Source organism: Xenopus laevis, chromosome 2S, assembly GCF_017654675.1.
Source record: "Xenopus laevis strain J_2021 chromosome 2S, Xenopus_laevis_v10.1, whole genome shotgun sequence".
NCBI lineage: Eukaryota > Metazoa > Chordata > Amphibia > Anura > Pipidae > Xenopus > Xenopus laevis.
In genome coordinates, this window is record NC_054374.1 from 104,771,976 (window position 1) to 104,790,176 (window position 18,201).

Here is an 18,201-nt window from a genome sequence, read left to right on the forward strand (position 1 = left end):
AGCCTCCGAGCATAAAAGCATTACATGAAATAAAGGTCTCCCGACCTGGGCATTGGTTTCAATCATAGGGCATAGTCCTACCACGGCAGTAGCTTTCAAAGGAGAGAGATAACCTAGACCATAGCATTGGTTCCATGAGATCAATCCTCCCCCGCTTAAAGAGGGAGAAACTGCCCAGACCAACACCCATTTCCGAAGGCATGCGGCCACCATTTAAAGGAGAATTCAACCTGTTCGTAAAAAAAACCTGTATCCCCCACCCCAGGTAAAACCCCCTCCCTCCTCCCCCCAGGCTAACTACCTCCTCCCGGAAAGATGCCCCATACTCCATAGTTACCCCTCGTGCAGATTCTTCCAGCGAAGTTTCACTAATCCATATACCGCAATCTCTGTAAGCTGACTGAGAGATCGGTATTTCTGTGCATGCGTGTTCGCAGTTGGAGCAGTTTGCGACAACTGCACATGCGTGAAATTACATGGAAATTTCAGATCTCTCAGTCAGCTTACAGAAATTGCGGTAGATGGATGCGTGCAACTCCGCTGGAAGAATATGCGCCGAGGGGTAAGTATGGAGTATGGGCATCTCCCTGGGGGGTAGTTAGCCTGGGGGAGGAGGGAGGGGAGTCTACCTGGGGCGGGGGGGTATGGGTTTTTTTACGAACAGGTTTAATTCTCCTTTAAAGGAACTGGTGGGGGTGCTACAACCACACGGAAGCCTGGCCTGCAGCATAGCTGCTAAACTTCCGAACAGAATAGATCTGCTAAAATACAACATGCAAAAAGGGAAATACTAAAATACAATGGAAGTGCTACTGATACTGGCCAAATTAACTACAGACATATAGAAAAAGAAGAGAGATTGATCAATGATCAATATATTTTTGTAAGTTGAGCTGTGCTTTAAGCAGGATCACTGGAGCCTTGAACATTATAAGCAACAACTGTCCTACTGTATAGAACTTGCAATCCGGAAAATAATATTTCCTTTTCTTATTTTCATTTAAAAGTTGTAATTATTTCACTTGTATCCTCAGTTTCTTCTGAGCTGTTCTTTGTGAGGCCCTTTAGAAATCTAAAGATAAACTATTGATTTTCCCACACCTTCAGTTGCAAACATTTTCTACTACTTCTAAAGGAAAATACCACTCAGATAATTTCCTTTTTGTATTACTTGGGTACAGTTATACGCTAAAATGAAACTGAAACATTCTTAGTACATTTAATAACCCATTACCTGCTCTGTTTAAAGCTAAATCCTTGCCTCTCCACTGACCTGTTACTTACCTGTACCAGACACCAGTAGCTCTCCCTCAATAGGTTAGTGCACTGATAAAAAAAAGTGCTTTGCCTTTAGCAGTTACTTTAAACATAGGATGTGTTAACTATTCTACTGATAAACCTGTTCCACAATCTACAAAAAAAATATTTTATTAAGGAGCACCTTGCTCTATGTATTGCAGTTGTGATCTCTATAGAAGTGTTCCTGATGCATATTTCATGCATTGCTTATTAAAACTGGTTGTTCTTCAAGTTAGCTAATGCTAATGGTGGGGGAGTAAAAGTCAAAAACGGAAAAAAATTCTAAGAAAAACAAAAGTTAGCATTTTACAATGTAATGAAATTATTACATTGCAGATTTAAACTATGCATTTTAAGCACAGATATAATCCAAAAGAAACTGTATTAAATATCCTGCACACTTGTGAAAACTAGAAAATTTGTGATCTTTTTTCTACTGTCAGATGTCTCGAAATACCTTTGTGCATTTTTGCTTTGCACATAGTTTTTTTCATCAACAACTTTTATTATATTTTCCCATAAGATCCTCAATGCCAGTGTTATTTTCAATAAGCTTTTCTTCCATTCAAGGTTGCCTTCGCCAACCCTATAAACCTGACCACGTTTTAAAACGCATGCTGTATGGCTATTAAGCAATTAATTGGATGCATGCTGCATTACTACAACTTGATCTGCACATTGACAGAAACAAGGTTAGTTATTGTGTAAGGATCTTACTAGATAGTTACACTGAGTATAAAAACTGTCAGGTCAGGGACATGCTGAGCTGTCCCATGAAATAAATTCAATTGGGACAGTCCTTCTACATGGTTTTTCTAGAAGTGTCCCTAATTTGTTTTGAATGAACAAGTATCAGTAACCTAGTAAACGAATCTAATTTGAAATAATTTCAGATCATTTTAGAAAGTGATTCAACATGTTTTTAGTTGAGTATAACTTTGGGACGTTTTAATGTGCACTACCACTCCCAGGCACACTGTATTCAGCCATATTAACAAAACAGAGATCATTTATTGTTCCTTTTGCAAACTCATTCTTTAGTTTAATGAATTAGCATTCATTTTGCTCATGTAATTCTGCAAATTTGCTGTAATGACCCATGTTTGTATGATAATTTGATACAGTGACAAATTTAAAGACATTTTTCTAGAGATCCAACATTACTCACTCTTCCAGATCCTACCAGAGAGAATTGGAGGCCAGCTGCGCAATATGCAACTAAAAGATGCAGGATGATAATAAAAAAGTGTAGAAGAAAAAAGAAAACAGAGGGATCATTGTGGGTGCATAAACAGGGATTGACATATTGTGGATGCAGAACAGGAATTGGTAGAGGAGTGGGTAAGAAGTGAGGTCAGTGGAAGTAAAGGTCATTTTAGCTGTGGGCAGCCAGGGAACAGCATCTGCCTGCCCTTGGAGGTGGCATTAGCTCGGGGGTGTCCAGGGGTGTAAATGTTATTTTGGCACAGCTCAGGGAAATGTATTAAGATGTTAATATTAAAGGGTTGGAGGCTGTAGCGGCAGTTATTTGTTAATGGTCAGGCATTATTTCTTTGTTAATTGGTTATGCCTTTTATTACAACGTAACATAATACTGGTACTAACCCAGATATTTATTATTCCCAGTGTATTCACAGAATATGTAGGTGCACATAGTGCATGCACATGAGTAAAACTGTTACTTATCAGAATAAGTGCAAGCATAACAAGCATACATAGTAAAGTAAGTGGGCACTAACCCCAACATTTGCAATATTCCAACAAACTTGGAGAAATTCTTGTGCAGATTCACAAAAAAATTCCCCATGGGTGAATCCATGAATTACACCGCAAGTGTACAAGGCAAAAAACTGTTTTGCTTTTACTCTCTACTTCTTTCTCTGCCATTTTGATTTTGTGTAATTTTCCCTTCTTTTACACTGTTACCTCTACCCTTTTTTTGCTCTGGCATTCACCTCTAGTTCTCCTATTCTTTGCATCTTTTGTCCTCCATTTTTCCCTTTGATTTTCAGCTCTTACATTCTCCCTAATCATTCTGTGGTCTTATTATACTTTCTTCCCTTAACCATCTCCTTCCTTCTCTTCTCACTACAGGTATGGGATCCATTATCTGGAAACCCATTATCCAGAAAGTTCTGAATTACAGAAAAGCCATTTCCCATGGACTCCACTATAGTCAAATAATCCAAATTTTTGGAAATTATTTTCTTTTTATCTGTAATAATATAACAGTACATTGTATGTGATCCAGATTAAGATACTGTATAATTAATCCTTATTGGAAGCAAACCCAGTCTATCTTTAGACTTACCGTATGAAGATCCAAATTACAGAAAGGAAAACCCCAGGTCTCGAGCATTTTGTCTTTGTACCACTTGTCTCTGGAGAATGTTCCCATAAATCTTAAAGGATGGGACTTCCCTCACTGCCTGGCAACCAGGGCTGCCTTCTGAAGAATGGTAACCATTATGTTCAACAAATTTACACACCCAAAGTACATAATTATTTTATCTGCTACAAACATTCTAAGCAACTGCCTCATGTAAGTTTACCTCAAGTTTAGCCTGTTCTCTGCCCCCATCATGGATTTGCTAAAGGTTTCACCCTTGAACCAATAATGGCAGCAGTATCCCTTTTGTTGAGTTACAAACATATGCAGGGGTGTAGTGTCTATATTCTTCACCATTATCACCATTATCATCATCATCATCATTTCTGGATCCACCATCAGGGTGACACTAAAAACTGCATAATAGTCTGACTCTCGTCAGTGATTCAGATCCCTGTTTCTGGTACAGCCAGTAACAAACTTTCATTGAAGGTTTCCTTTACTAATTAAATAGGAGCAGCCCAACAATTCAACTAGAAATACTAGAAAATGTAGAGTTAACTGTTCCTATGTGAAGTAAATGGTTCCTATTAAATTTAACTACTACATAATTAATTGTGTATTAAAATAATTGTCAGTATTATTGGGCAGATTATGTAAATGCTATATCAAAAAGGAAACCTTTTTTTATTCATGGTTATGAAAATTACAAAAATAAAAACTCCAATTGCAGTATTTCCATTTTACTCTCTTGCTTTATTTGACAGAGCTTCTCATAAAAAATACAAATTATGTGGTGACATCAAATATAAAGTGTCCACACTGGATTAGAACAGTTATTTACCAGAGGGTGAGTAACTATAAATGTGAAATTCATCTCTAAATGAAATGCAGACATGACTGAGCCTTTTAGATACATGGTTATAGCTAAATAAAAAGAAAAAAAGAGACAGGAAATTGCAAAGCAATATAATCTTCTTACATGTTGTCAGACCTGACTTTCTTTAAGATATCTATATTTTAAGACTATGACTTGCATATTTGCATACAAAGAATACATTCCTGGGATTTATTATTACATTATATTTTATGCCAACTTTAGAGTCAGGTTTTTTCTCAACAAGCAATGCACCTAAGCAGCACACAATGCTTTCTCCTTGACAGCTTAAAGGAACTTTGTCACTTCTTCATTCAAATGATTTCTTCATGCAAATATTAATTTAACTGAACAAGAAAATACAACCGCATATCAGAAAAAATAAACATGTTTTATTTGCAACTTTGCACAATCTAATATTTGGAGTTTCCTATTACCCTGTACCATTACCATTACTTTCTTAGCATGTAATATGTGAAAAGATGTTGGGGCACATTTACTTAGCTCGAGAGAAGGATTAGAATGAAAAATACTTCGAATTTCGAAGTATTTTTTTGGCTAATTCGACCATCGAACTGGCTTCTTCAACCTTCGAATGATTCAAACTAAAAATCGTTCGACCATTCTATAGTCGAAATACTGTCTCTTTAAAAAAAACTTTGGCTAGCTACTTTGCCAGCTAAAACCTACCAAGCACCAATGTTAGCCTATGGGGACCTTCCCCATAGGCTTTTTAAGTAATCTCTGCTCGAAGGAAAACTCGTTTAAAATCCTTCGAATCCTTATAGAAATAGGAATGTGTTGGTATCAGTGAAAAGAAGCTACACACGAAATATAAGCAGCTAAAAGCTCCCCAAAGCTGCCCCCAGCCCGGCAAAACCTTAGTAACGGCGACTCTCCGACACCATTAAATCATCTTCCTGAGTTGTTTCAGAAATGCTGGGCTGGAGGCGGCACAATCCCTCCATAGGCTGGAGTCTTGCTTTCATTTGTAATTAACCTATAAAGGGAACGCACCGCCCCAAGCTCAGTGTGACTTAAATCAACTCAGGAAGATGGGGGCAGCTCTGGGGAGCTTTTAGCTGCTTTTATTTCATGTGCAGCCTCTTTTCACTGATACCAACACAGTTTTATAAGAACGTGTCAGTATGACTTTAAGGTATGAAAGACAGGTCTCATACCTGTACTTTATTTGTTAATGAGACGGTATACACCCCTTTTCAAACTGAGCTGAATGAATAGGGCTAGTGCTAAACATACTTTTTGCCAAATGTTTTAACTACTAAATATCTATGGTTTCTGTTGTTTCTGGCACTAAACAAGAAAATTAAGCCTGTTTCACTTAGCACTTCCAGTTACTTCTGTTCACAAAGAAATTCAAAGAAGCGGATAAAACAAATAACCAGTCCACTAAGAAGTTCCGAATAATAAGCAGCTGAAAGGTTGCTGCTGCAATAAGGGAGAGGTTTGCTCATTTAAAGATTGTTATGAAGCTCTGCTTATAAAGAAAAGGGGAGGTGAGTTCAGTTCAATTCAGGTGTATACTGTCCCTTTAAACAGCTTCAGTGTTTCACTCATGTTTCGCAAAAGACTTTGCCACCCAGCAGCCTTTCAAATGTTCTGAAAACTTTCAGTAGAGATTTTGATAAAAACCCATTTCGGTGTTTCTCATAATATAGCTTTAAGAATTAGTCTCTCTGCTTTACTGGTGAATAGACAGCTGACATTAAGGGGAGTATTTATTAACATTAGAGGCAAACATCACTGGTGATGTTGCCCATAGCAACCAATCAGATCTTTGCTATTGTTTTCAAGCTAGGAGCAACATCACCTGATGTCTATCGCCAATGTTAATAAACATGCTCCCCCCAAGTGCAAGTAAAAAGTAATGCAGTGATCTTGGCTCACTGATTCAATTGGAAGACTGTGGCTTGGCAGATGGTTCAGTTACAATATGACTGAAAGTATGTATATCACAATTCAGGGTAGCTTGTAATAAATGCATTATTATCTAACACTTGCTGGATTAAAGAAGTGCCATTGCTAAACAATTTGTATCTGGGAACCGGAATAGCACAAACGTGGGGTTTATATTTTGCAACAGGGAGATTGAATAAATATAGGAGAGATAACAAGGCTTTTCAAGAAGAGCAAAGGAAGTAAGGCGTCCGCGGGTGCGGAGAGGGAGAGAACGTGTAAGGTATAGAACACCTACAGCGAAAAGAAACGGAATTCCAGAAGAAAATCCATTCGCTGAAACACTGAATTACCCGACACATACGATTGATTTGTTTTCTAACTCTCTGCTGTCCACGTCGTCGCTGTTTACAGTTCTGAACCCCGTGCGCTGTAACTGTGTCCAGCCTCTACATTTCAGCACCTCGGACAGCAACTCCCTGTTGCACAGCCGTATTAGGACCCTGGAGCTGCTCTTGCTCGTGCACTGCGCACAGCTCCGCCCACACTAATGCCCACAAACTGATTCAGTAGAGCTTGAGACTTTGCCTGCGCCGAGTCTTGGTGCTGAGTCCTGATGCCGCTCAAAGGGGATACGACTCTTTGAAACTGCTGCCCTCTATATTATCTGTTTCTCGTGCACTTTGCTGCTCTGGATTATTGAAGGCAAGAGTATCCCAGCTAGCATGTTTAGTCTCATGCTCAGAAAACGCAAAGGAACCTGAAGGAGCTGCAGCGTTTGAGCAACTCATTCTTGATGTGATAAAAGTGTTGGATCTTGTTCTGTACATGAAACAACAGTTGGAACATTATACAGATCCACGTCTGGAAGCAGATCCTGCATTGCTAGCAACACCAAGCCCCATTCTTTTCATTAAGTGTTCATCCAGGAAAGAGCAAGAATTAGGAATTTCTATGTGGTTTCCTTTTCTTTGTGCCTCTTCCCAAAATTTCTTTCTATTCACCTCATACAATCTTTAGTTATTATGTCTGCAAGGCTCCTAGTGGTTTTCTTTCTACTGTCAGTTTTTCAAGCCTGGTAAGTCCCTTTTAATGTTACTGTGGTTTGTGGATATGCTGTAGGAAAATGACTAACCGGGCAATAGTTCATCTGATTTCTTATTCAGAAAATGTGAATCTCACAGAAAGCTATTTATAACAACCTGCTGAATATGATTGATTATTTTCATATGGGCAAAAGCACTGAACTAGGGCAGCTCATTAAGATGCAGCAGATCTGGCTCTTAAACAAAGTTGCTCGCTCACTTCAGTGATTCTTAAAATATGTAATTTTATTAAGAGAATGGGAGGGGGATAAGACTGCAAAATGTTGTTCTTAGCACTCTCTGATTAGCGGCATCTTTATGTTCTCAGTATTTTATGTTTTCAACAATAGTGATTGGCGAATTTGCCCCGTTTGGCTTTGCGAAACTGCAAAAAATTAACGAAACTGCGTCAGTTTTTGGACGCCAGCGCACATTTGCCGGCAAAAATGCGCCGGCATCCAAAAATAAAGGACTTTTTGCGTCAGTTTCACAAATTTATTCACCACAAATTCGCGCCTGTCGATTAAATTCACCCATCACTACTCAACAAGTGAAACAGCAATGAGACCAATACTATGAAATGCAGCTGAGCCTGTCGCTTGCAGTGTAAACTATGCCCTCACAATTACCTTTGCTAGAAAGATCAGCCCTGATGAGTCTCAGGAAGAAACTCTGATATATATAAATATATATATATATATATATATATATATATATATATATATATATATATATATATATATATATATATATATATAGTGATTAACTTTGAGTTGTAATTTGGTTATGTTGCAACAAAGTCATTAGAAGATTTATTACATTAGTGTAGACAAATTGCCTGCTGTTGCTAAAACACAAGACACACTGTTGTTGCATACAGCATTTCATACTACGGCTGATTGTTTAATTCCTTCTATTCCTTCCTTCTATTGAATGTATTGTTGCTTATTTTACATTATCTTGCAATATATACACAGTATATTATATTTGTTTGAAGAGGTCTGTGGCCAAACTGCTACAAATATTTTCTTTAGAAACTTATTTCAAAGCAAAGTGAATATTTTTTAAAGCATTATGTGATCATGAGCTGCACAGATACATTAGATCTTGGATACAGTGCTAGGTGTCCCTAGTATTGTCCATGCTTATAATATATGCATTCTATAATGTGCCCCAGTTAGCTCTCTTCTTTCTCATCTGGAGCCATTACATTTAGTGAGGTCTGAAAGCAACAACATTTTCATGCCATAGCCTGGCTTACAGTATAAATATTCCTTAATCAATATAAGCACAATAAGTGAAAGACTTTCAACAGCAATGTTCAAAAGTATGGTAAGGTTCTTCTTAGTAACAATAAACTAGAAATTCTACAAGGCAAGTATGTATACCACATTGTCTAATAAAGCTGTAAAGCATTGGCTACTGTTAAATTAGCTTTTGTTTCTTTGGATATCTTTAGCAAAGCATTTTCACTGAAATTCATATACTGTAGTTGTCTGCAACAGGTTCCCAGCTGGCTTAATAACATCTAAACATATAAAGTCATGAAGCAGATTTGATCACATTTATTTGTAACTGGACAAGGTTGAAGCCATAATGGAAACATACTAATTTCCAGGGTAGAGGGTACAACACTGTCATCACTACCACTGTCATTGTTCCTAATGTATGAATACATATGAAAAAAAAAATATATATATGTATATATATATTAGTCTACAGAAGATAATTGTTTATTAGCAATTATCTAGCTATCATGAACAAATCTATGTTTATTATTTATTAATGAAGTGAAATGTTAAGACATGGTGAGAGGTGTCGTACTTATATCAGTCGTGACATTCAGGATATCTTGTGCTCTGCTGTTTGTTCTGAACCTTCATTATATTTCAGAATGGCCTTACCTTTAGGTTCAGGTACTATAAGCAGTGTATTCAAGTGGGTCTGCTTATTTGCATGACGATCGCAGTTCCTCTTGAAAAGATGTTTTCTTTTCTTAGAATGGAGTCATCTTGAAAATTAGTCACTGCAATTATTTTTCATGGATAATATTTTAATAATGGGCTGATTAAATGTGAGTAGGAATAATATGGGTAAAGAAGTTTAAGACAATGTTACCTTATTTTCTTCTTGGATGTGAGAAGGTTTCCAAGTTTTCTCCATGGTAATTTGCTGTTCTGTGCTGTAGATGTGACATCAAACTTAGAGCCCTGTAAACTGAACAGTTTTAGGCATCATTTGGAGACAATCACAGTACAAAATTGCTTTAGCTATTTCACTAAAAGTTCTTGTAGCGTGGATTGACTTTTATATAGATACTATGATAGAATACATTTAACAGGCTTTCTTTTACAGTTTCATTGTCAAATGCATTATGCAAGGATTGCTCAGCATGCTGAACATTGAGTTGACTGTTAAGGGGATCCAATTGTTGTTTATGCAATAGAAAGCTTCACTTTATTCATATATTGTTTAAACACTTTTATTGCTAGGTCACTGAAATGAGTTTAAAGAAAAAAGAGGTTCAGAAAGCAGATTGCCTTTCTAGTATGTGTGTTTGAAACCTACAATGGCTTGTGAGTAATAAATAAGCAACTGTTCTTGCATGCAGCTCCAGGAAGATTGAAGATGATGAATATGAAGATCTAACAATGAACCAAAAATGGGTGCTTGCTCCTAAAACTCAAGACACGGATGCCACACTGATTCTTAACAAGCTACTAAAAGAATACGACAAGAAATTAAGGCCAGATATTGGAAGTGAGTTTATAATCTCATCTACTTTTTTGAATGGTAGCCTGAGCAGCCATAGTGATCTAACACTATATTTTATTTGGTAACTTGGAAATCACATCTTAACCTTTATTCTTCTTATTAATATATGCAAAAGAGCTATTAGATCCATACACTCCATACAGACAGTTTGGATGATTTTAATCATTTTATCATGAAAAAGGCCCCTTACAGATCACCCTGTGATTGTTTTGCAGTAGGACTGTCTGAAAATGTAAATCTAATCTGCCTATTTTTCCTTCTGCTTTGTATGTGGTTTTGGCAGTAAAAATATTATAGTGGCTGCAAATCTCTTTGCAAATCCCCTTTGGATGTGTGTCCATTTAAAGGGGTTGTGCACTGTTTGTATGATGTATAGAGTGATTCTGAGACACCTGGTCCTAATTTTTTTTATTATTTATGTTTTTTTAATTACATGTTATTTTCTTTAGCAGCTCTCCAGATTAAAATTTCAATAATCTGGTTGCTAGGGCCCAAATCACCCTAGCAACCATGCACTGATTTGAATAAGAGACTGAAATATGAATAGGAGAGGCTGGAATAGAAAGATAAGTAATAAGTATTAATAACAATAAGGGACAGATTTATCAAGGGTCGAAGTGAAAATTCGAATTAAAAAATATTGAATTTCAAGCTATTTTTTGTGTACTTCAAATATTCCAAATTCGATTCAAATTTGAAAAAGAAAATCGAAAATTCGAATATCGAAATTTATCATGTACTTTCTGTTTAAAAATTCAACTTCAACCATTCGCCATCCAAAACCTGCCAAATTGCTGTTTTAACCTATGGGGGACCTCCTAGTAGGTATTTGGAGTCAACTAGTGGACTTTGGAAAAAACTTCCAATTGAATTTCGATCGACTACAATGTTACTTCAATTCATACGATTCAAACGAAAACAGCCTATTCACCCGGAAAAAAAAACTTTGATTTTTTTTTAATAAATTTTGGTTGGTCTTTTTTTATTTGAATTTTGACCCTTGATAAATCTGCCCCTAAATGTGTAGCCTTACAAAGCATTTGTTTTTTAGATGGGGTCGGTGACCCCCCATTGGAAAGAGTCAAAAAAGAAAAGCAAACAATACAAAAACAAATAAAAAAATAAATAAATAAATAAATAATGAAGACCAATTATTTGGGGTTTAGGTTGTGGTTTGAGAGAGACAACAAATGTAGCCATGGGGCATAAACTATTTATCAGGGAAGGGTTAGAATTATCTTGATTAAGTACACATGTTCCCTGGTACACCCTCTGCCCTATACAAAAACTCCACTATCCCAGAGAATTCCATTACATATAAAAACCTAACAACCCTAAAATTACGGACTTGCACAATTTCAACCACAGTATTGGCATCCTTTGCCTGTAAGACTGGTAATTTATATAGCAGATTTTTCTATGGATTTTTGTCCATTGTCTGTATTACTGGATATAATTCTTAAGAGAAGTTTGGTTAATCATATCATCTTTATTGCTGATGTTTGATTTCATGCATATGCCTAATGCCAGAGATGATGAATCTGTCAAGGTGCTGCAACGGTTATGTGGCATTATAATGAACTTTAAGTAACCACTGAAGTCGAATAACTAATTTTCGTTTATTATATCCTTTCCATCTTTCTGCTTGATCCTCATTTTACTTATACAAAAAGATCCGAACAAATTATACCTATACTTATACATTACATTTCAACTTTTGCTTTCCATTAAATATTAATATCATTTAACACCTCTCAATTTGTCTTATAAAATGAGCCTCTTTGTGTCTTGGCTTCTAATTGTCAGTGCTATACAATGAAGTGTGTCTTAATTTAAATGGTTAACCTATGTTCATTATTTGCGATTCAACTTTATTTTTGTGCTTGACTTAAAGGCTATCTGTCCCCTTTTACTGCATAGCTACCCAGTATTTAGAATTCTGTAATATTTCTCACTTGAGGATACCCAAGATACTATTTATCATCTATTCATATACTGTCTAAGGTTTGAGCCTAATGAAACAAGTTTGTCATGAAAATTGTATTTGAATTTCTGTAAACTAGAACAAGAAAAATTAGTACATTGCAGTCCTGCCTGGAATTAGTTACTGCCTAGGATAGTGTTTGCTGGTCTGTCTACACATAACCCATAATAACCTGCTTTTTGCTAATGTACTGAGCTAGTGCTAGATACCACATGGGATGACTTTAAAGTCAATACCATAAAGATGGCCCTGCAGGGAGATTGCAACAGCATATGTGGGCAGCACGGAGGTGAGACTGCAGCCTCTTGGGATCAGTAAATATAATAAGAGGCGAGTCTGCATACTTCTTCTTTAGGAGAGCATATGCAGGAGCGTGTTTTCTCCTGACAATTTCCTAAAATTCTTTCCGTATGTTGATACAAAGTAACAGTAGTCAGCCAGCTCAGCCAAGTAAGCAGAGAGATCAGAAAGAGAGCAGGGGGCTAGGCATAGGGAACTGTCAGAAACTATTAAAAATCATGAAAAGTCTGCATATATTTAAATGATTTATATTGCAAATTTGCTCGAAATTATGTTTACTTTTCAAAAAGCTCAAGTTATGTTTTTGTGGAGTTACCCTTTAAATATATTGTATAATTGTTTTAAAAACTATAGGCAATAGTAACTGTTAGAAATCTATAACTGAAACTTAACTTTGAATTTGACTGTATTATATATTTTGTATAGATTTTTTCTATTTAATGTATTTTTCTTGTTATTAGTTTGGGAGTTGCTGCTGCCAGCAACCAAAAACAGATCAACTTTCCATTTTATCTTCCATTCTTACTGTTTTTACCCTGAGATCCAGATAGGGGCCGATTCACTAACTTTGAGTGAAGGATTCGAAGGTAAAAAACTTCGAATTTCAAAGTTTTTTTGGGCTACTTCGACCTTCGACTACGACTTTGAATCGAAGGATTCGTAGTAAAAATCGTTCAACTATTCGACCATTCGATAGTCGAAGTACTGTCTCTTTAAAAAAAACTTCGACCCCCTAGTTCACCATTTAAAAGCTACCAAAGTCAATGTTAGCCTATGGGGAAGGTCCTTTTTTTGATCGAAGGATATTCCTTCGATCGTTGGATTAAAATCCTTCGAACCGTACGATCGAACTATCAGCGCTAAATCCTTCGACTTTGATATTCGAAGTCAAAGGATTTTAATTCCTAGTCGAATATTGATCGTTAATTAACCCTCGATATTCGACCCTTAGTGACTCGGCCCGATAGTGTTAAAATAAAGACTTGCCTTAGCTGTGGTTCTAAAAGTTAATATTACCTACCCCTACCCCATTTATTTAAATATTCAAATAAGGGAAAATGCAGGGACTGCGAACATACTGTAGGCTTATTTACAAACAAACCAGTACAGAATGAATAAAGATATTTATTTTAGAAGAAAATATGCAGTATGCTGTATATTCAGTATACTTTTAGAAAAATTTACATTTAGAAACATTGTAAAATGTAAACACAAAATATAAATAAGTACTTATGGTTCATGATAAAAAAAATGTAAGAATACTGAGGAGTCATATACGGGGGAGTCATATGTTTTATATTTTTGTTTTGTGAGAACAATAAAATGACATCCTTGTGCTCCCCGAGCTACTTCAAAAGGAATGCCACAATACAATTTCCAAGCATGACAGAAACATACATGAAAGCATATAGATAGATTAAATGTGAACCTTTATTGAGCTTGAAGTGCCATCTCTATGCTCATTACTTATATCAATTATGTATGGTGTCTGTAAAACCAAGGAATATGCTGGTGCTATATAAATTAATCATAATAATACAGGTATAGGGACTATTATCTAGAATGCTTGGGACCAGGGGGTTTCTGAATCAAGGATCTTTCCATAATTTGGATTTCTGTGCCATAGGTCTGCTAAAAGTTATCTAAACATTTTATAAATCCAATAGTTTACCAACCAGTTAAGATTTGTGTAGCTTAGTTACCATTAAGTACAAGATACTGTTTTGTAATTACAGAGGAAAAGGAACTCATTTTTAAAAATCTGAAATATTTGCTTAAAATGGAGTTTATGGGAGATGGCCTTCCTGTAATTAGAAGCTTTCTGGATATGGTATGTTATACATGTAGTACTAACTTGTAATACATATTTAAAAGTATTGTTGCTATCAGGCCCAGATTTGTGGAGAGGCTAGGGCGGCAGGATTTTAGGGGGCACCATGATGCCCAACATAGCCACATTGGTTCAAAAACACTGGGGATGAGCAGGAGATACAATAGTTTTTTACATTACCTGTGTACCAATCCCCATTGCTCCAGTTCCGATGATGAAAATTTCAGCGAATAAAAGGGAGGGGACAGGGGCGACGAATGACAGTGGGCCTTGGCGGCGCCTGCTATGTAAATCCGGCCCTGGTTGCTATTAAAAAAAACCTTTAAAAAATGGCAACTTTTTACTACTAGCGAATTCATCAAATATATATATTTTTTCAAGCATTTCAATTTGATAAACAAATATTTCTTCCACAAATCAACAAATTCATCACATATTCTTATATTTTATCTTCAAATTAATGGAACCACGATTATTCACTATTCTAACAATAATTTAAAAGGGGCAGGGGCACATACATCTCAAGCAGCATTGCTAGAAATCCAAAACTAGAACAGCTTGACCTTTTGTGCTTTTCTATCCCGCTGACTCAATAATTTGTCCACGACTAAACTCACAAATCCTAAAACCACTATTGTCATTGAATTCATTAAAAAAATCTGAATATAATAAGTAGGAATGAGAAAAAGCACTGATCGATACACTAAAAAATACAAATATCTCGAAAAAAATCTGAAAACCATTAAATTCCAAATTGATTAAGTCAAATAGGATCAGCGCCGCTGCCATTGACTTATATATTGCCTTAGAGGTTTTCATGGTTTTTACATTTAATTGATAAATCTTTAATTTGTAGAGCTTTTTAGAGATATAGGAATACTAAAAAATTTTCAAGTTTAGTGGCAAAAATTCAGTTGTTACTTGGCCCCTAAGGTTTCTTGATAGTTCAGTTGAAACACCTAAACTTTACCAATTGTCTGTCCAGAGTCATCCTACAGACAACTTGCAGGAATTTGAAGTCATATTAAATTCTGCAATATGACAACTAATAAACCAGAACCAAATTTCCAAAACCATACATTCTGGCAGGGGGTACATAAATAATGTACCCAGTGTTGTAAATTATGAGGATAGTCATGGAATTCCTCAGTGACAAACATATTTGCTCCTGTTTCAATTTTAAAAACGACAGTATTTGAAATTTGATTAAAAATCAAGATGTAGCTAAATATTAAAAATTGGATCCAATGTTTTAGGGAACATACTGTAAATAAGTAACATAACTGAAATACACCAACAATATGTTTATTTGTGTATATTAGGTAATGCTTTATGAATTAAAACTACATGCAGGAAGTATAAAATTAATTTACATAATGGGGTTTAGCATGTATTAGAACAATTATTTATGTTTAATGATATTATTGTGGGATATTTAATTTCTATCATAAGCCATCTTCAGGTTATTTAACGGAAACAGAAGCCAACCATTGTTTAGTTCAGGCAACCAAAAACCCTTTTTGCTTAATTTAAGGAAAACATTCACTTATGACAAATATATTTTTCGTGTAGAACAAATGAAGACATACAGTAATAGCACATTTTCGGAAGACTTGCCCCTGAAGCCTCTTTATCATAAGAAAATTCTGCTGCTACAGAATTTCTGCATTTCTTTGACATAATTCATTCTACACAGCATAATAAACATGCCCCTTAGAGTATATCATATATATAGATGGGAATATATTGAAATCATCTTTAGTAAATGTTTCTCTAAAATTATTTAGAGACATGTCAACCCACTTGAAATTATTGGGAGTCACTTTGATTTAACCTGCTCTCACCCAGTCACCCACAGTAAGAGTCCAGTCATCCAATATCAGTTATTTGCTCCTGAGTGCCCTCCACTGAAATGCATAGACATCATAATCAAAATTCTCAGAAGCAACAGGAAGTGTGATTGGGACTTGGCCCCTACAGATTGGGGTGTGGTTGGGGTTGTCCACGGTGAGGTTGGGAAGGAACAGGCATGTTTTACAGTACATCAGAGTTGGCATCTCTGCATTCATACTATGGTGTCAGTTCGATTCCAGAACTATTCTAACATACGACAAAAGAAAATAGTATAGTATAGAATATGCTCTAACAGTATAGTTAACAACTGTTAACTTGTTTGTAACAAGATTTGAAATTAACATTTATAAAATACTATATGTGTGAATCTCAACCTGTCCATGCAATATTTGGCCCTAAAAAACACCAGGAAGTTAGCCACTGTATATAATGGGTGTCTTTTGAGCTTGTGTGAGGCCATACTGATAAAGCACTGTACATCCAGTCTGGGTTCCTGGGTCACTTTTCAGTATCATTTTACATTAGCATTTCCTCATGAGTCTTTAAGGATCCAACCTCATCTTAACTTTTATTTGATTATAGGTGATAGAGATTACTCTAGGAATTTTTGAGGAGTATCAGTCCTCCTGTTACACACATTATACAATTTAGCAGGATATGCTGTAAATAAGAGACATATTGGCAATAGAAATGTTGCACAGCTACAGGATATTGTGGCATATGAACAGAAAAAGATTTGTTTTCTGGGTTAGTTTGAATAATCCTGTGCATAAATGGAATGGTGGTAAATGGAATATTTTCCAATTGGACCAGAGTTGTTAGTGGCGTACCGCAGGGCTCTGTACTTTCCTTTCCTTTTCAACTTGTTTATTAATGACCTGGAGGTGGGCATTGAAAGTACTGTTTCTATTTTTGCTGATGATACTAAATTGTGCAGAACTATAAGTTCCATGCAGGATGCTGCCACTTTGCAGAGTAATTTGACTAAATTGGAAAACTGGACAGCAAACTGGAAAATGAGGTACAATGTTGATAAATGCAAGGTTATGCACTTAGGCAAAAAAAATTCAAATGCAAGTTATAAAAGTAGAGGGTTATTTACTAAAGTCCGGTGAGGCTTTGTGGTGCAAAACTCAAATTTTTGGAGGGTTTTTTTAAACTTGAATTTTTTAGGATTTATTAAAATCTGATCCTGCCAAAAGTCAGAATTCGAAGATCTGCCATCTCAGACCTGCCAAGGTTGTCAACGGGAGAGGTCCCTATCCTATTTGGAAGTTTCTATGGTCTGCGCTGGAATTAGCCAGAAAATCCAACTATTTCAGGCTTTTTCTGGCAAAAATCCAAAAAATTCTGGCTTTTCAAGAAAAGCCCCTCAAAAATCATATGAGTCTTGAAAAACCTTGATTTTATCGAGTTTCCCCCCTATCCGATTAAATCATGGATTTTTAAATAATAAATTAAGTCCAATTGTGGATTCTAGTTTGGTCAGCAATTTTTTTATTTAAATAATCAGAAAAAATTGTGTTTTAGTAAATAATCCTCTAAGTGTGTTAGGGTTTCCTTAACTGAGAACGATCTGGGGATTTTTGTGGATAACAAGCTGTCTAATTCCAGGCAGTGTCATTCTATGACTACTAAAGCAAATAAAGTACTGTCTGGCATGGTTGGGATTGTTTTCTCTGTAAAAAAGACATTTGCGAGGGGACATAAGTACACTTTACAAGTACATTAGAGGACATTAAAGACAATTAGAGGGGGACTTTCTTCCCATAAAGAGGATCACTACACCAGAGGCCAAGCCTTTAGACTAGAGGAAAAGAACTTTCATTTAAAGCAATGTAAGTGGTTCTTCACAGTGAGGACAGTGAGGTTGTGGAATTCCCTCCCCGATGATGTTCTGATGGCTGATTCTATTTTTTTTTAAGTTTTTAAGAGTGGGTTAGATGTTTG

General features: G+C 36.0%; 1 protein-coding gene across 1 annotated transcript in view; it reads left to right on the forward strand.

Annotated features, from left to right (window-relative positions):
* The first annotated feature begins 6,400 nt into the window (after positions 1–6,400).
* Positions 6,401–18,201, forward strand: part of LOC108709725 (gamma-aminobutyric acid receptor subunit gamma-3) — a 317,353-nt gene continuing 305,552 nt past the window's right edge. Inside the window, exons 1-2 of the mRNA XM_018249809.2 lie at positions 6,401–7,500; positions 10,119–10,267. Of these exons, the coding sequence (XP_018105298.2) occupies positions 7,448–7,500; positions 10,119–10,267 (202 nt within the window). The 5' untranslated portion in view covers positions 6,401–7,447. The remainder of the gene's footprint in view (positions 7,501–10,118; positions 10,268–18,201) is intronic.